The following is a 20,137-nucleotide window of genomic DNA, read 5'->3' on the forward strand; positions in this document are numbered from 1 at the left end:
CGGACGCATTATGCAACGGCGGCGGCAGCGGCTGCTGCACGCCGTACACGCGTGCTCGCTGCAAATTGCTGACCCAGACCTGTCCGTGTTCCCGCATGTAGAGCGAACGAGCGCTCGCTCCGGCCCTCGAACAAAGTCCGTCCCGGTCGTCCTCCGCAACTGCAGCGCCGCGTGAGTAATAATGCAGGCGCTCTGTCCGGTGTCCTCAACGGTTCCTTTAGGTGAACATACACGGCCGTCGTATTCCTATCCAGTGTAATTTTCTCTCATCAGACGTTTTTAAAATTGCCGCCTCCATATGTTGACTAACGAAACACAGAAATATTTTGTTGGGCCTTTATTCTAAGATAGAGTGTAGCGGAAAACGTTAAGAAGACAAATGGTTCAAATGACTCTGAGAACTATGAGACTTAACATCTGAGGTCATCAGTCCCCTAGACATATAACTTCTTAAACCTAACCAACCTAAGGACATCACACACGTCCATGCCCGAGGTAGGATTCGAAGCTGCGACCGTAGCGGTCGCGCGGTTCAAGACTGAAGCGCCTAGAACCGCTCGGGCACTACGGCCGGCGGTGATAAGAACACGTAGAACGCATACATCGCCATCCTGCAGTACGAATTACTCGCTGTTTCTCATTAAATCCCTATAGCCAATTTCGTTCTTTGGCCCAATAAGTATGATGTTTCACTAAGCGCATCTTACTCTGAATTTAACCCTGCAACAGCGTCTACACGTAATTCCGCGACTACACGTACATCGACATCCACACAGATCCGTATCTATACACAGGTCTAAAGCTATCCTGTGATAAAAGTCATCACACTGACAAATATGTGTATCCGCATATCCAAACACTTCACTTCATGTAACAGTTTTGCAGCTGAAACTAATTCAGTATCGACACCTATGTACGTAATTTAACATCATCACGTAATTGTATAACGAGCAGTGTAATGAGACAGAAGGGAAAAAAAAATACAATGTGGCCAGGTGCGAGTATGACTAGCTCACCAAAGGTTAAAGGTTTCATACAAACTTAAATATGTATGTAGACAACTCATCCATTCTGGAAATGGAGGGTTTTGATGATTTTAGCCAGTTATCTGCTTTGATACTGGCAAGGTATCGGTCTCAGGGATTCCAAGACATTCAAGAATGTTCAATTTTAAGATCAAAGTCAGGTAACAAACGATAAAAGAAAAATATTTTCGTGTGATGTAGTTACAAATTAACAGGTTATGATTTTTTTCCCTTAAGTTAAGCTGTGAAAACTATCCTCTTGCTAAATTTCACAATTTTATGTCAACGCGACATACCCTGCAGGTCCTTATGACTAAGTTTCTGAGTTTCAAAATATGTGACAGACATGGCAGTATCATTTGACTGCATTGACTTAGTAGTTTCACTTTCTTACACAGCCAAGGGCCTGTAGACCTCAACTTGTGATATAAATTGCAACTTGGTAAGTCGCCCCGTTCCCGAGAAAAACGATTTTCAACATTCGGACGGACAGACAGACACACGGATGGACAACAAAGTAATCCTGTAAGGGTGCCGGTTTTTACCAAATGAGGTACTGAACCATAAAATGTAATTAAACTGTTTATTATTTCGAAAGTAACCTCCAGAATTCTTAATACACTTGTCCCACTGTGAGAGAAGCTTTCATGGAAAAATGATTGAGGTTGCCTGCGGAACTATGACTGTAATCACGAGTGAACCTCGTAAGGGCTCCAAAAGTATGCAAATCGCATGGGAGAAATTTTGGAAATTTGTGGTAAGTTCCTATGAGACCAAACTGCTGAGGTCATCGGCCGTATGCCTTACTCACTAATTAACAGTACGGACAACACGCACCCTCCGCCCAATGCCCGAGGGAGTAGAACCTCCGGCGGTGGCAGGGGGGCGGGGAGGAGGGGGGACGTGTAGCCGCGCGGTCCTTAACAAGGCGCCCCAGACCGCGCGGTCGTGGGGAGAGATCTGGACTGTATGGAGGATAGGTATGGGCTTCCCTGCGAAACTTGTGCAGCGTAGTCGACACAATCTTAACAATATGTCGGCCCGTCGATTTACTTCGGACGAAGAGGTGCACGCCTGGGTATAATTCTGGTTCCGTAGGCAACCGCAAACATTTTTCCACGGAGTCGTTAATCGTCTTGTCTCACAGTGACATGAATGTATTAACAGTTACGGCCATGGATTTTGAAATAATAAACAGTTACGTTCTTTTTTCCTCATCTGTCTCCTTTTTATTTGACTACTGCTTATACATTAATGTCTATTGTGACCTAATTGAATGTGATTGATTAGTTGTGTACGGTAATGGTGCACGCGGAGCAGCAGGCGGGACTGGTGGTGACGGGCCTGCTGGCCCTGTGGTGTTGCAGGCAAGAAGTGGCGCAGCCTGACGCCGCAGGACCGCCGGCCGTTCGTGGAGGAGGCGGAGCGGCTGCGCGTCATCCACATGCAGGAGCACCCCAACTACAAGTACCGGCCGCGGCGCCGCAAGCACAACAAGCGCGGCGGGCCCTCGCCCTCCGGGGGCGGCGGCGGCGGCGCGGGGGCGGGCCCGGGGGCGGCCGGGGGCGGCGGCGCAGGCGCGGCCTCCCCGGCGGCGCGCAGGCACGGCGCCGCCACACCCAAGCTGCCGGCGGCGGGCTACGGCGGCGCCGTGCCGGGCTACGGCCAGTACCCGCAGTACGGCGGCGGCGGGGGCGGCCAGCAGGCGTTCGCCAAGGCGCCGCTCTACGGGTCGCCCTACACGCCGCTCATGCACACCCCGGAGGCGTCGCCCAACGCCTCGCCAGAGCCCTCCGAGTCGCTGCGCCTCGCGCCCAGGATGGCCAGTGCCGCCTCGCCGCTGCTTCAGTCGCACGGACAGGTCTGTGAGCCCGAGTCACCAGTCTACCAGTAGCTCTGACACACACCTCACACACTGTAGCGGCGAATGCGGCCGAATTCATCGTGCTCTTTCAATAAGGTCTACCAGCTGAACTGGTTGGAAACGTCGTTCAATTGCACATCGTATCTCTGCATATCAGCCTCCTTAGCCGCACTTACCCGCAAATTCCTCAATTTATTTCGTGGGCAAACACCTTCCAATCGGACTATCCGTTCTGTTCTCGCATATCTCTCCCTGACTGAAGACGTTCGTGAAACGTTTTGAGAAAAAATGGCACTCTTCCTTCCATCTGCTCCAAAATCTGATCATTTGCGGTTGCAGTCGAAACTGCTTGCACACGTTTTTATCTTCCTCAGTTCGAACACAGGTTTGACGCAGTTCTGCACCACAGTCTAACATGGGCACCTCTCTTCATTTCTGCTTAAGTACTGTAACCTACACCCCTTTGAATCTGCTTACTCACCGTTAAAGGACTGACGATTCATTCTTGCGTCGGATCTGTTCCTTCGATGATACTATCTTATAGTCAGGTTGCACCACAATTTCTTTTTCTCCCATTTCGATTCACTTCCACCTCATTAATTATTCGATCTACCCATTTAATCTTCAGCATTTTTGTGCATTACCTCATTTAGAAAGCGTCTATTCTCTTCTTCTCTGAAATATTTGTAGTTCATTCTTCATTTTTATCAAGGATACTCTCCAGACTTTCACAAAAGGTTTCCTAACGCTTATATACTGAAGCGCCAACAAATCTTCCAAGCCATGAGCAGTCTTTGGCTGAATTAAAATGTCGCTAACAAATTTTCAAGTTTTAATCGTTTCTTCCTTAACTTTAATTTGCTTTCTAATTTTTCCGTCGTTATGTTTGCTAAAATGTCAGTCACTCCAATATAATACTAACTTTATTTACAAGAAAACGTTCAGCACACCATCCAAACAATGCACAGCATCAGTATTGGCAGAATGTTTTAGGATGAATGAATCAACTCGCAACAGTCTGCCCAGATTACGCAGGTCAATTTGGTGCAGTAACAATGGAGTTCTACGAAGTTCGTAGAATTACACTTCTTTTGTTGCCCTCTATTCACTCAGAAAGGTTAGCTATCCGCGTCGTCCTCTTCACATTCGGAGGTAACCGTCCTGTCGAAGGTTCAAGGTTGATGTTTTCTGTCGGAGTCATCCTGCATCACTCCTCAGTCGGTGAAAATCGTGGAAAGATTTTGAGTAAATTAGTCCCTGATTTTCCTTCAATATACTGCAGAAGTCATTTAATGCTGCATTTGGAACTTTTTGGACAAACCACTCATAACTAGCAGCTCGAGTTGCGTTCTTGATATCTGATCACCGACACGGGAATGAGGAGGCGCCATTCATTCACTAAGTCGTTCCCCTGTTTCTAGACCAACACTGCATTGAGAACTCATTCGTCTTGCCTTCCGTAGGTGCCGTTTTGTGGACACTATCAATCGCCTCCACCATCTTCCCAATCACGCTTGGGACAATAAATTTCCAAGGGGCTATTAGCTGAGCGAGGTACTGATGTGTGTGGCTTGTCATGAGCGCCTGCTTTATCTATGTGGGATTTGTGTGGCAGGCAGCTCCTTGTCTTTCTACATGTCTCAGCAGTGCTGGAAGAAATGTCTTTGCTGACGTATCCGAGCAGAGGCTAAATGTAGAGTTGCTTCCTGCCTTGTCTTTTAGACAGTCTAGCGGAACCGACGTCATTTCTAACCAGGCCTCTGACTTATTAATGCAGGGCGACAGCTTAGAAACTTGTCTTTGCCTCGATACCAGTCTGAAGCGGACTTATTTCATTTCAATACCATACAGATATTACATTGTTTGGCATCTTTATACGACGTTCGTTTGAAAAGTAATGTCTATCGGCAAGCCCTCTCTGTAAGTACCCTATGTAAAGTAAGTATTAGATATTTGCTTGTGACTGTCAGCAGAGCGTAGGTGGAGGTGGCGACGTAGCTAGGTGCGACATGTCTACAGTAGATGCAAGTCGTATCTACTGTGAAGTGAGATGTCTGATGCGGTTTCTTTCTGTGGCCTCTCCATATACGGTTGTGATGCATTATCTTCGTACTATCACATCTCTTGGAAGATGGTGCGACACTTCGCTGGTTAACATTCTGCTGGCGATGGAAGGAAGATTGATTGTAACGTGCCGTCGACGACGAGGTCGTAAGAGAGGAGCACCATCTTGGATTGAACGAAGGAGTAATGGGAAGCAGGCTGGGTAGGAAAACTGCAGAAACCGAAGTGTAGACGGCTGCATGGTTACATGAACGCAAGCCGCTGTCGCAACCAGGAGTCATATTGCTCGGCATGCCAGTCATGGCAAAACCAAATCAAAGCAGGCCATCCTCCAGTATTACAATAGTAGGCCGTTAATTTTATTATAGCTATAAAGAACGCAATATAACGTTGCCGTATAGTGAGACAATCAAATTACTTCTCATATTAGGTTAAAGTTTTTAACATATACAAATGCCTGAAATTTGTGGAGGTAATAGAAAACTTTATAAAATTGCTAACTAGTTCATTATACATCTTATTGTTGGTTTACTGCGAACTCTAGAGAAACATTGGGTGTTGTACATACCAGATCATATTAAAATATTTAATGTAGCTGATGTATCTGTCCTCAATCGCTAGTAAAACTCTATTAACGATTTAGAACTTCTTTGTCTATGCAGTTTGTATGTATACAGTATTATAACTAACATCCCACTACTAAACATGACAATATACGTAAAGTAGCTACAAAAAGCACAATATAAAATAACTAACAATAGAAATCACACAAATATTGAATTAGTTGGTAACACTGCCGAAAACAAACCTCAATAACAAACTAATCTCAATAACACGGTTGAAAATTTTGTATAATGACAGTGGATGTTAATGAAATTCGCTACTTGTAAATGTAAATCTTTACTTAATTCAGTTCAATGAAAATATAAGGGGCATTTATTCAGCTGCATACAGATATAAGGTCAAGAACGTTACTATAGAGTCTCTTATGTACGTGCAGTATGGTTATAATTAAAATGCAGCTACGCATGGACGGCCAGTGTGGGCTGTAATTACCACACGGAAGTGGAACTTGGCAGAATTGCTAATGCGTTAGTTCGTGACCGATTTACACTGGAAAAAAATTGTTCTAATTTTGGCCACCAGTCGCAAATCTGGCTCTGTACAGCATTTCATCGACGTCTCCGATGCTCCTATTGGACTCATTGTGTAAGCAGCGGTTAGTAATAAAATCAACATTATGCCTTTCTCACTTGTTTGGCCTTTTGTCTCTGCGTCTCGATACTAATCCATAACATATGGAAACATTTCTACACGTCTTTCTTGCATTCACGGTCCGAAATTGGCGCCTGCTAGCAAAAATTGAAACTAATTTTTTTTCTAGTGTAAATCGGTACCGTACTGACGTGTTAGCTATATCTATCACGTTTCGCTGCCACCACTACAGTTACAGCCCACAATGGACCTCTGTAAGTAGCTGCACTTCAATCATAACCTCCAGGTAGCAGTTTTTTGCCATTTGGTTGTCGAAGTTTTAGCCCCGCCCTTGTCAAGAGGCTGATCAGGAACTTCCGCAGCAGTTACATTTTCACATCAGTGTAAAGCTGTCATGGGGAACGGAGAAATCAATTGCTCATTCTTGGCAACAGTAGAGAGACGTGACTGGCAGATGCTAAGTGTCGTGTGATGTGACAGATGGAGGAGAGTCCGCGCTCGCAGCAAGACCAGCAGCAACATCAGCAGCAACAGCAGCAGCAGCAGCAACAGCAGCAGCAGCAACAACAACAGCAGCAACAGCAACAGCAGCAGCAACAGCAGCAGCCGCCGCCTCCCAGCTCCTCGGCGTCGTCTTCCTCTGCATCCAGCAGCTCCGCGGCGGGCCTCATGGAGGACGTGACTGCGGCAGCCCTGCCCACGCCGGAGATGTCGCCCATGGATCAGGACAAGGACAACTTTCAGTTCAGCGAGGAAAAGCGCGCCTACCAGCAGCAGGTAGGCCACTTGCACCACCTGAGCTCTGCTTTTACTCAGAATTTTCATGATTGCTGTAGGGATAGACCCCCGGAGGTATAAACAGTCATCAACGACAAAGATGCCTGGGGACCTCAGATACCCCAGATTAGAGCGTATTTCCAAATCCAAATCATATTTAGCAGTGGCGAAGCATTTCTAGGTTCGCTGGTAAATGAATGAAAAACGAGATTCGATCGACGAGACAGGACTTAGAGACATCCTGTTGGCAGTTCAAATGTGCAAAAATCGACAGGGCAAGTGGCATTACGACTTTTGATTGGAGTTTAATAAAAAGGAAATACGTTAGTTCTCATTCACTGACAGAGTGCGTAAGAGTTAAAAGTATCACATTAATAGGTACAGGCATCATACTTAACTAGGTAAATATGATTGCCAATAAAACAAGTGTGTCGAATAGAGAACACTGTTAATTTGTATTTGCCATGTGTATGCAAAGAAGCGAGGGCCGACGGTATGTTTGAGTATTCTGTACATGTTTCCAAAGTTTCTCCAAAACCGCTGCTGACAGTTGACGTGCATATGCAGTATATTTGTTCTTTCGGATATGTCCGAAACGACAGAAGCCATTTTGAGCCAGCAGCCATTATCAATTAAGAAACAAAGGAATTACAGACATTGACTGCTGCGAGTGAGCATTTATTTAAATCAATGGAGAAAGTGGACAGATGATTTTTCTATTATGCAGGAGACCCGGGTTCGAATTCCGGTCCAGCACAGATTTTCAACCCATTGATTTAAATCAGTGGGCACTCGCAGCTTGTCTGTTATTCCCTTGGGTCTTAATGGATCTTCATATTTGGAAAGACTTGCCGTCAAAATTTTTCGCATCTTAAATGTTTCGAAGCGAGGAAATGAGATGAAATTTCGTTGTCATTTAACTGTATTGTGTTACGAAGATAAAAATTTTTTAAAATTATAAATAACGTTAACCAATAGGAAATTTGTCTTTACAGCCAGAGCCGATCTGATAAACAATTATATTACAGTAATGTGTAAGTCACTTATTGAGGACTTCTTTCCTGACAAAGCTGTCAGTTGGTAAGTGCCCAGTAGCATCTAGATCCAGGTTTTCAGCCTAGACTGGGAACACAGCTGTCTTGTTTGGCAAGTGTAAATTATAATTGCATGACGCTCCGTCTCTTGTTTGCCGATACATCCTTAGCTTATCAGGAGGTAAGATGCTAAATTTTCAACCCACTTTTTACACTTGATGGTCGTCGCAGTAGAAGCAGTACTACATCGTGTTGAAGAGTGCGGTACAGTGCTTTGAATGAGTATAGAAAGTCGAAAAGATTTTATCATTTGCCGATAAGATATTCCAAGGAAGTTACAGCGACAGGCGTAGAGACTCATATACTACGCATTTACACACGCTCCAGCGGCTTAACGTCCAGGAGTACAAAGCTTGCTTCATCAGAATGCCGACAACTACGTCCATTACTTTATAACGATATGCTTTCCTTTCTTTCCTTTTTGTACTAATTTTTCTACAGATAATGAGTATGGAACTTTCGTGATTGTTCATGACTCCAGTTTCAGTTCCGGCGTAGTGTATGACAGATGTAAATCTCGCCAAATGACACGCTTCTCCCGAATCACTGAGAAAGTGCCTGATAATTTCAACGAAGATAATTTCATCCTCATAAAACGTAACAAAATAAACCTTGCGTCGAAGTTTGCTTTTGTACAAGCCTGTTAGGTCACTATCATGACAAAATAAGACCACTGGTCAGGAAGTATTGAACCTGGTGATATCACCCATCTGCTTTGACCCGTGACGTCAGAAAAACGACGGACATACACCACTTATCGGAATCCAGTATGTGTAAACCGCTCTCAGACAAGGATTAGGGTTATTCATTCTCACGGCATTACATTCATCGACTTTGTACATGGACGACCAGACTGTTACCTCACAGCCTGACCCAGACCTAGGACTAGGCTACTGGTGACTACCTCATCTCACATTTTCGTGACGGCTCCACTCCAAGGTCAGTGTCGCCAGGCTGAGTCGATCCGGAGCTGTTGGGTTACTCTGAGTGTGCCGGCAGGTGTACCGCCACCAGTCGATGCTGAGCAGCGCCTACGGCCACCACGGGCACGGTCTGCACCAGCACGGCCACCCGCACCACGCCCACGCGCACCACGCCCACGCGCACCACACGCACGCGCCTGCCGGAAGCACCATCGCCACCATGGGGCTCAGCAACGGCGGCGTCGTCATGATGTGCACCAACCAGCGTGTCTACGAGCACAGCGGCGGCATCACCGGCACCTTCTACCCGCCCGTCGCCACCTCGCAGGTAGGCAGCGCAAAACAGCATCATCCCGTCTCACAAACGCTGCCGTATTATACCATTCTTCCGATGCTCCCCGACCCTTTTTAAGTTTTCCTAATAGTAAATCCCTGAAGACTGCTCTAGGGTCAGTGAAAACCTCTCCGTTTGCCATCATTTTGTAACTTAATCAAATATCGTCTTATTAATCCTATTAAATAGTTTCCATTTTTGGCAAGCAAACAACCTTTGTCACACAAATACGCCCTTTTTAATCCGAACACTTGCCTCTCGCCTTCCATTCTATTTTTCTGAGGAGCTACATTAGATAGTCAAGTGCTTTCTTTGGGTCAACACATCCTGTAAGCCGGACGGAGTGGCCAAACGGTTCTAGGCGCTTCAGTCTGGAACCGCGCGACTGCTACGGTTGCAGGTTCGAATCCTGTCTCTGGCATGGATGTGTGTGAAGTCCTTAGATTAGTTAGGTTTAAGTAGTTCTAAGTTCTAGGGTATTGATGACCCCCGATGTTAAGTCCCATCTATTTTCCATTTTCACTGCGTGGGTTGGCGCAGTGCTGAGACACTGCATTAATATTTGGGAGAGCAGTGGTTCATATCCCTGTCCGGTGATTCAGATTTAGTTTTTCCTTGGTTTCTCTAAATCGCTTAAGGTGAATACCTATATGGTTCCTTTTGAAGGGCATGGCTGATTTCCTTCCCCAATCCGAGGATATCCTCCATCTCTAATGAACTATATTTTCTTCGTTCTTTTCTCAATTCGGCTCCATAGTGTTCCGATCAAAAAACTTGGATGCGTGAACTGTCAATATGATTGTAATCTCGCGTTTCTGCCTATAGCTTCTGGATTGTGCGAAAGACCAGTTTAAGTATCCAGAATCTTAGACTCTACATACCAACGTCAATAGTCGTTTGGTTACTCTGATACTACTTCTGTGTGAGTTTGAAAGCCTGCCAGAGGGCATGGATCTCGAACTCGGCCGCAAGGAGCACTGCTCCATCTGCGAGCTCTAGCATCATCGTGTCATAGTGCTGATGTCACCACGCTGCATTACCACACCCGTCCGGACAGACAGTTGCTGTTCGCGGCCGCGCTCTGTAGCTGCCTGCGCTGTGGCCCTGCCTCGACTTCCGTATTCTCTGCGCCTTCATATTGTTTTCGCTTCATACTGTTGGTTTTCCTCTCAGATTTCGCTGCGTCTAGGGTTTTCGCTCTTTGGATCACTTGTCCGGAATTTATTATTCTGCTGTGGCGTCTATGTTGTCCTGTTATTCTTTAATGTCTTGCTGTTCACACTCGGCGAATCGCTGTTCATGGCCCCTATAGCCATTCCCGACCTTCACCCAAATCTCGGTCAGAATATATGTCGCGTCTCCTAATGATTTTAGAAATTCTGAAGGATTTGCGTCTATGTCTTCTGCCTTGTTTAACCACAAGCCTCGCGAGGGTTTGTCAGACTGAGACTCTAACACTGAATGCGTCATTTCCTCCAAATCGACACCCATTTCTTCTCCTTACACGGTGACAGACACTTCCTCCTCCTCTTCTTGTTGTTGTTGTGGTCTTCAGTTCAGAGACTGGTTTGATGCAGCTCTCTATCCTGTGCAACCTCCTTCATCTCTCAGTACCTACTGCAACCTATATTCTTCTGAATCGGTTCAGTGTATTCATCTCTTGGTCTCCCTCTATTATTTTTACCCTCCACGCTGCCCTCCAATACCGAATTGGCGATCCTTTGATACCTCAGAATATGCCCTACCAACCGATCCCTTCTTCTAGTCAAATTGTGCCACAAAATTCTCTTCTTTCCAATTCTATTCAATACCTCATTAGTTATGTGATCTACCCATCTATTCTGCAACATTCTTCTGTAGCACCACATTTCGAAAGCTTATATTCTCTTCTTGTCTAAACTATTTATCGTCCAAGTTTCACTTCCATACGTGGCTACACTCCATACAAATACTTTCAGAAACGACTTCCTGACACTTACGTCTCTACTGGATGTTAACACATTTCTCTTCTTCAGAAACGCTTTCCTTGCCATTGCCCAGTCTACGTTTTATATCCTCTTTACTTCGACCATCATCAGTTTATTTTGTTCCCCAAATAGCAAAACTCATTTACTACTTCAAGCGTCTCATTTCCTACTTTAATTCCCTCAGCATCACCCGATTTAATTCGACTACATTACATTATCCTCGTTTTGCTTTTGTTGATGTTCATCTTATATCCTCCTTTCAAGACGCTGTCCATTCCGTTCAGCTGCTCTTCCAGGTCCTTTGCTGTCTCTGACAGAATTACAATGTTATCGGCGAACCTCAAAGTTTTAATTTCTTCTCCATGGATTTTAAGTCCTGCTCCGAATTTTTCTTGTGTTTCCTTTACTGCTCTTGTAGCCTCTGATCTGCTCTTCTCGTTGTATTTAACAGTGGAGTTCCATAAAGATGAGCGTGTACGACATGTGAATAAACGTCCAGAGGGCAAGAGGGCACTGTGTAGTGACGCGTGCCATGTGGTGTTGCAGGACAACCAGCACCTGTACCAGAGCAGCAGCTCGTCAGCCACGACCACGGCGGGCAGCAGTGGCGGGGGTGGCGGCCAGGCCACTGCCACGTACCTGTCGGGGGCTGGCGGGTACCCGGGGGCCGGCAGCAGCTCACCACACTACGGCCACCACACCAGGGCTGCGGACGCCTATCAAGGTGAGTATCCAGTGGTCACCAGGGCAACACTCTGTTACCTTCTGTGGCAACACACTACTCAGTCCGTGTTAAATATTCAAACAATGACCACCATTCAAAACATATACACATATTATAATTATAAACTCACAATTATTACAATCATTTTGCGACCTCTCATTGTAAAAACAAGACAGTCTTGCATTAGCTATTAACAAGATCCCTAACCATGCACATATCCCGTTTTACGATGTAATAGTTGGAAGAAAGTGTTCCCTTCTGTCCTTTAGATAAATGTACTGTATGCTTTCAGTACTTTACTTGAGAAAAGCGCAAGTTGGCTTTCGCATGACTTATGTTTTCGGAATCAGGAGGTCATTCTATATTTCCATCTACATTGATACTCTCCACATCACATTTATGTGCCTAGCAGAGATTTCATCGAACAACCTTCACAGTATTCCACTCTCGAACAGCGCTCTTAAAAACTAACACCTATATCTTTCCGTGCGAGCTCTGATTTCCCATACTTTATTATGATGATCATTTCTCCCTGTGTAGATGGGCGTCAACAAAATATTTTCGAATTCGGAGGGGAAAGTTGGTGATTGAAATTTCGTGAGAAGATTCCGCCGCAACGATTAACGCCTTTGTTTTGATGCTGTCCATCCCAAATTCTGTATCATGTCCGTGACACTCCCTCCCCAATTTCGCGATAATACAAAACTTACTGCTCTTCGTTCAACTTCCTCGATGTATCCCGTTAATCCTATCTGGCGAGCTTCCCTGACCGCCCCGCAGTGCTTCAACAGAGGACGGACGAGCGTAGTGTAGGCAGCCCCTTTACTAGTCCTGTTGCGTCTTCTAAGTATTCTGCCAATGAAACGCAGTTTTTTGTCTGCCTTCCTCACAACATTTTCTATGTGCTCTTTCCTACTTAAATTGTTCTTAATAGTAATTCCTAGGTATTTAGTTGAATTTCAAGCCTTTAGATTAAACTGATGTATCGTGTAACGGAAGTTTAACGGATTCCTTTTAGCACTCATGTGGATGACCTCCCACTTTTCACTATTTAAGGTCAACTGCAAATTTTTGCACCATTCAGATATCTTTTCTAAATCGATTTGCAACTGGTTTTGATCCTTTGATGAGTTTACTAGACGATAAATGACAGCATCATCTGCAAACAACCTGGTGGAGGCTCTGTAATGGTGTGGGGCATGTACAGTTGGAGTGATATGGGACCCCTTATACGTCTAGATACGACTCTGGCAGGTGACGTACGTAAGCATACCGTCTCATAATCTACATCCATTCACGGCCATTGGGCATTCCGACGGACTTAGGCAATTCCAGCAGAACAATACGACACCCCACACGTCCAGAATTGCTACAGAGTGGCTCCATGAGCACTCTTCTGAGTTTAAACACTTCCACTGGCCACGAAACTCCCCATTATTGAGCATATCTGGGATACCTTGCAACGTGCTGTTCAGAAGAGATCCTGCTCGTACTGATTTATGAACGGGTCTGCAGGATTTATTGTGTCAGTTCCCTCCAGCGGTACTTGAGACATTAGTCGTATCCATGCCATCTCGTGTTGCGGTGTACCAGTTCCTTTGGCTCTTCAATGTAGATAAGGAAAGCAGATGGCCTATAACGCCAGAACTCTGTTCGACACAGCTCATAACAGCAGGCTGTAGCGACGTTCTGCCTGCCGGTGGGTGTCATTTAGATGGCGCCGGTCTGTCCTATCGCCCCCTGCAGTATTACCAAACGTCCGTCCCACGCGGCAGCAGCAGGTGGCCCGCGGCGTAGCACGGTAGCTCTCGTCCGTAGCAATCGCGACATATGCTGGAAGCAGCTGGCTGGCGTCGTTATTAACCTCGGTGGCGCCGGTGCCACTTAATTAAGTCCCACTCGTAAATCTGGCCGCGAAACGCAGCCACGTCCGCAATAAGCGCCGCGTCGCGCCGGCCCTCGCCGTTATCGCGACGTATCTCCCCGCGCAGCCGGCGCCGCCGCCGCCGGCGGGTGCCAGACCACTGCATTCAAAATGCATGAAACATTTCAGGACGAGTCCCTGTCTCTGGGTGGAGAGGACGCTGTTGGGAAACTTGCTAAAAGAATAAAAGTGGTTACCTTCTGCAGGCAGTCGTCTTACAGACTCAGCTATCCGACACAGCACGCCACGCAGCTCTCATCTATCTGTAAGCGCTTGTCCATTAACTTCTAATGAAGCTCAGATTTCGTAACAGGTAATTTCAGTTGGACATTCGATACAGTTTGCTTTGTTGTTCACTGAACTGAGCATCGAACCAAAATTGCGACTTGGTTCAAGAAATCCGAACAGAAACGAAAAGGTGATTTCGTGGTACAGTCTTCAAAAGACTTAGGAGAACTATTGTATCAACTCCCGTTATGTTAAATTTATTTTGATACAGGCAGTACCTGTTATCTTATTGTATGGGTTGAGTTCTTCGCTTTCAATGCAGGCAACATTAAAATCGACACTGGACTCGCATTCGGGAGGACGACGGTTCAATCCCACGTCCGGCCATCCCGATTTAGGTTTTCCGTGATTTCCCTAAATCGCTCCAGGTAAATGCCGGGATGGTTCCTTTCAAAGGGCACGACCGACTTCCTTCCCCGTCTTTCCCTAATCCGATGAGACCGATGACCTCGCTGTCTGGTCTCCTTCAAAACAACCAACCAACCAACATTAAAATCTGTCGTCATCTGTTGGCTGTGTTATTCATTACAGTGTCAGGTGACCCCTCTGAAGGAAGTGAGTACCTGAGTCCCAATGGTTTCTAGTGAGTTGTTATTTGTGGACGTTGTATTCGACCAAGCATATGTAATGCAACATCTTCATGCAGTGCAGCTTGCAAGGGCGGTCTGTTTGATCAAAAAAGGATGGGCTTTCCGTCACGTACTCCACATGCCAATGCCTCTCCATATATCACCCACAGGTTGTGAACACGCTACAGGGACACAGGTCAGTACACAAGGCGAGCTGGACAAGGTTGGCCATGCATTACAACCCCATGTTAAGACATATCTGGCCTTCTCTGCGTTGTGGCGTTATGGATATCGCCACTACAACACGATTTCAGAAGTGCCACTGGAGCTGTTGTGTCCGATCAGACTGTAATGAACAGCTTAGGAGAAAGGACGTTACGAGCCAGACCTGTTCTAGTGTCCTAAATGACACGACAACATCTCGCAGTACGCCTTCAGTTCTTTCGATTCCATGTCAACTGGGAACTTCGTCACTGGCCACAGACCACAGATATCCTCTGAAGGCAAGGTGGAGACGCCGCTCGGTGAGAGGACTTGCGAAATATTGTCCAGGAAATAGACAGATTCGTCCAAGGTGCTGTGGTTGTTTTCGACATCTGTAGCACTTTTCAGTTCTTTTTATGTATACGATCGAGGATACAATGATGTTCTGTTGCTATCTTAGTTTGCTAAGATAAAGGTAATTTGGTAATATACCCAGTCCTCAATTATTGGTCAGTGGTTTATGCCAGACGCCCAAAGTCGTGAGCAGTGTACATTAATGATCTAGTTGATAATGTCGGACGCTCCATGAGGCCGTACCTGGCATACGCCTTTGTCCTTAGGAAAGATATAACGTCATAAATCCGTACCGAAGTGCAGAAAACCTGAAACAGATCGGCGAGAAAACCTGAAACACATCGGCGCTTGATGCCAGGAATCGTAACTGAAGCTGAACATAGATAAATGTAATGTACTGTGCATAACAGGCGGCGCTCCGCTACTGTTCGAATTAAACTGCAGGCGATAGTCCCTAGAAACAGTAACAACTGTAAAATACCTAGGGCTCATCGTCTGTGGCAGTCTAAGGTGAACGACCGTGTGAAGAGATGCCGGTCTAAGATCCTTTGGAAGAATCCTAACAAAATGTAATTCGACCGATTGTGTATACTGCTCGCCAATGTGGGAACCAAGGCGAATAAGATTACTAGAGGAAGTCAAGAAACTCAAAAGGAGAACAGTGTACAGCTAAAATTCCGATTGACCATTAAAATTGCTACACCAAGAAGAAATGCAGGTGATAAACGGGTATTCATTGGACAAATATATTATACTAGAACTGAATGTGATTACATTTTCACGCAATCAGTACCCACAGCTGCCCATGCAGCTTCAACACGATACCTCAGTTGATCAGGAGTATGACTGGCGTATTGTGACGACCCAGTTGCTAGGCCACCGTTGACCAGACGTTTCCAATTGGTTAGAGATATGGAGATTGTGCTGGCCAGGGAAGCAGTCGAACATTTTCTGTGTCCAGAAAGACCCGTACAGGACCTGCAACGTGCGGTCGTGCATTCTCCTGCTGAAATGTTGGGTTTCGCAGAGATCGAATGAAGAGTAGAGCCACGGGTTGTACACATCTGAAATGTAACGTTCACTGTTCAAAGTGCAGTCAATGCGAACAAGAGGTGACCGAGACGTGTAACCAATGGCATCCCATACCGTCATGGTATGGCAATGACGAATACACGCTTCCAATGTGCGTTCACCGCGATGTCGCCAAACACGGATGCGACCATCGTGATTCTGTCAACAGAACCTGGATTCATCCGAAAAAATGACGTTTTGCTATTCGTGCACCCACGTTCGTCGTGGAGTACACCATCGTATGGAGCTCCTGTCTGTGATGCAGCGTAAAGGGTAACCGCAGCTATGGTCTCCGAGCTGATAGTCCATGCTGCTGCAAACGTCGTCGAACTGTTCTTGCAGATGGTTGTTGTCTTGCAAACGTCCCTATCTGTTGACTCAGGGATCGAGGCTTGGCTGCACGATCCGTTACAGCCATGCAGATAAGATGTCTGTCATCTCGACTGCTAGTGATACGAGGCCGTTGGGATCCATCACGGCGTTCCGTATTACCCTCCTGAACCCACCGATTCCATATTCTGCTAACAGTCATTGGATCTCGACCAACGCGAGCAAGCAATGTCGCTGTACGATAAGGCGCAGTCCGACCTTTATCAAAGTCGGAAACGTGATGGTACGCATTTCTCCTCCTTACACGAGGCATCACAAAAACGTTTCAGCAGGCAACGCCAGTCAACTGGTGTTTGTGTATGAGAAATCGGTTGGAAACTATCCACATGTCAGCACGTTGTAGGTGTCGCCACCGGCGCCAGCCTTGTGTGAATGATATGAAAAGCTAATCATTTGCATATCACAGCATCTTCTTCGTGTCGGTTAAATTTCGCGTCTGTAGTACGTCATCTTCGTGGTGTAGCAATTTTAATGGCCAGTGGTGTATATTGTTATTCACACGCAGCACTCCTGACTGCTACAAGAATGTGGTGGGGAGTGGGCTGGTAGCGGTTCTCACGCCATGAAGTGGCTTGCGGACTTAAGACGTAGAGGGCGTAGTACTGTCCCAGAGCTGGTGGCTGGCGGCCAGAGACGCAGTGTTGCTTGTCTCGCTGTGGCGCCTGAGAGACGTCCACGCACCGTTGGGCGCAGTCCGCTGTGGAGGCCGTTAACTGGGACACGCAGGCGGCGGGTTGGGGCACACGGCAGATAGGGCACGCAGACACCAGCTCTGCTCTGCTGATAGCAGCCGCACTCCTCCAAACAACCGGTTCCCGAGAGAAGGAAGGCTTCGCATCTGAACGCACCTCATCAACTTCAACAACGTTACCAGTTCCTCACACAAGCACGTTGTGTTTGCTCGAAATAGAAGAATTTAAAGTAATATCAATATCAGTTCCCATTCCGATAGAAAATGTGGCTGTACGTTTCAGATTAAATGATTCTTCTTCAGGATCATAAGAGGCTCTACGGGCTTTGTGAACGGTCTGAAGACTTTCTCCAGAACTAACAGGGAGAGGCCAGATCCTACGAGCCACAGATTTCGAGACTTCTCGGTATACTGATTGAGGATTATTCGAAACCAACTGCTGTGAAGGTGGCCACTGTCCCCGTTGCAAGGTTTTCGTCCTCGGTGTTTCGAAAAGAATCACGCAGTTCATTAAGAGCATAATATCCTCTACCTGAATAACGGTATAAACAGGAAGTTAATTTTAACTTACGCCAAAGAGTACAAAGCTTGTATTTTCAAAATAACCTTCCAATTTTACAAGGTTATATCTTTCACATGCATCCAAATCTTGTACTTTTTACAGTTACGTTTAGGATCAGAATTTTTATTTACCTGTCATAACCGTTCAATGTGGTCCCTAGGGGAGGTACGGCAAATATCTGTACTATAATCAAACTTGAGGGCAATATTATGGAAATGGAAGAGGACGTAAATGAAGATGAAATGGGATATATGATACTGCGTGAAGAATTTGACAGGGCACTGAAAGACCCAAGTCGAAACAAGGCCCCGGGAGTAGACAACATTCCATTAGAACTACTGACAGCCTTGGGAGAGCCAGTCCTGACGAAATTGTACCATCTGGTGACCAAGATGTATGAGACAGGCGAAATACCCTCAGACTTCAAGAAGAATATAATAATTCAAATCCCAAAGGAGGCAGGTGTTGACAGATGTGAAAATTACCGAACTATCAGTTTAATAAGACACAGCTGCAAAATACTAACGCGAATTCTTTATAGACGAATGGAAAAACTGGTAGAAGCCGACCTCGGGGTAGACCAATTTGGATTCCGTAAGAGTGTTAGAACACGTGAGGTAATATTGACTCGGCGACTTATCTTAGGAAATAGAATAAGGAATGGTAAACCTAGCTTTCAAGCATTTGTAGACTTAGAGAACGCTTTTGACAATGTTGACTGGAATACTCTCTTTAAAATTCTGAAGGGGGAAGGGGTCCAGTACACGGAGCGAAAGGTGTTTACAATTTGTACAGAAACCAGTTATACGAGTCGATTTCCATCTTTTCGACAAGCTGAAAGAACATCTGGGGAAAGAGATTTTCCAGTGACACAGCGGTTCTCGAATGTCGCCGTGACCAACAAGCGGATTTCTACCTCGAGGAATATAACGATTGATAGAGCGTTCCTATCGTTGTTTACAGACTTCGTAACTATGCTGCAAAATAGTCTCATGTATCTGTGTCACTCTGATATGTAGTTCAGCGTTTAGTAAGAGTTATTTGCTCAGTCACAATAAATTGTTACCTACTTTTTGAAGTCGCCTCGTCTGATCGCCTTCCAAAATGGACGACAGCTAAGGGGCTGGAGTTCTTTGACGACGAGATGCTTAGAGACAGCCCTCAAGCTCGGATGAGGAAGGAGATCGTCCGTGTCCTTTTCAAAGGAACCATCCCAACATTTGATTTAAGCGATTTAAGGAAACTAATGTAAAACCCTGGTTGGTTGGGAAGGTATTTGAACCTCCGCTCCTCCCAAATGCGAGTCCAGTGTATTAACCACTGCCCAACTTACACGGTTATTTGCAACACAAATGACCTGGCTGTTCGATTCCTGTGAATGGCAAAGGCTTTCTCTTGTTGCAAGAATTGAAGAACAGGATACACTCAGCTTCGCGAGGACGTTTTAATAGAACTTTGAAGGAGTAGTAGCCTTGCGGAAACCTGCATTAACGACTAGGAGAGAGATGTGCTATCTGTAAGTAGCATAGTACTAACGTTCTGTGACGACATTAGCATAGGACAGGGCAACAGTCCTTAGCAGGATGTCGTCACATACACTGGTGTCCAAAATTAAAGCAGCAAACGTCTATTTTACGGTCCTGTGCCTAATTAAAGATACAGTCATACAAAGATGTCCGTACGATAAGATCAGGGCGCCTATTAAGCGGGGTAATGTTTGCCGAGTAATCCAAATCCATAATCGCTGTGTACATAGTCACAAACGGTGTTGTACGGCACTGTGAACACGCTTACCAGACTTTGCGGTGGAGGGACATAAGAAGAATGGAAGCAGGACCGTTGCAAACTGATGTGGCCCGATGCCTTAACGTGAATCGTTCTGTTTCGGACGTGGCGACAGTTCATAGAGACGGAACTGTTTTCTCAAAGACCAGAGCAGGGCCGACCACGTGTGACGTAAGAAAGAAAAGACAGTTTTTTGGTTGTAAAGGGACGATGGTACTGCCTTAGCACAGCACAACTGGCATCTGACGTCAGAGCATCAATTGCATGTGTTGTGTCGAAGCAAAAGATGCACAGGTTTTTACAGAGTGGTTT

General features: G+C 45.9%; 1 protein-coding gene across 1 annotated transcript in view; it reads left to right on the plus strand.

Moving 5' to 3' along the window:
- The window catches only part of LOC126278391 (putative transcription factor SOX-15), a 253,345-nt gene that overhangs the window by 216,471 nt on the left and 16,737 nt on the right, over positions 1–20,137 (plus strand). Inside the window, exons 2-5 of the mRNA XM_049978489.1 lie at positions 2,393–2,886; positions 6,649–6,945; positions 9,039–9,290; positions 11,810–11,987. Coding sequence (XP_049834446.1) covers positions 2,393–2,886; positions 6,649–6,945; positions 9,039–9,290; positions 11,810–11,987 — 1,221 coding nt within the window. The remainder of the gene's footprint in view (positions 1–2,392; positions 2,887–6,648; positions 6,946–9,038; positions 9,291–11,809; positions 11,988–20,137) is intronic.

Source organism: Schistocerca gregaria, chromosome 6, assembly GCF_023897955.1.
Source record: "Schistocerca gregaria isolate iqSchGreg1 chromosome 6, iqSchGreg1.2, whole genome shotgun sequence".
In the NCBI taxonomy this organism is placed as follows: Eukaryota; Metazoa; Arthropoda; class Insecta; order Orthoptera; family Acrididae; genus Schistocerca; species Schistocerca gregaria.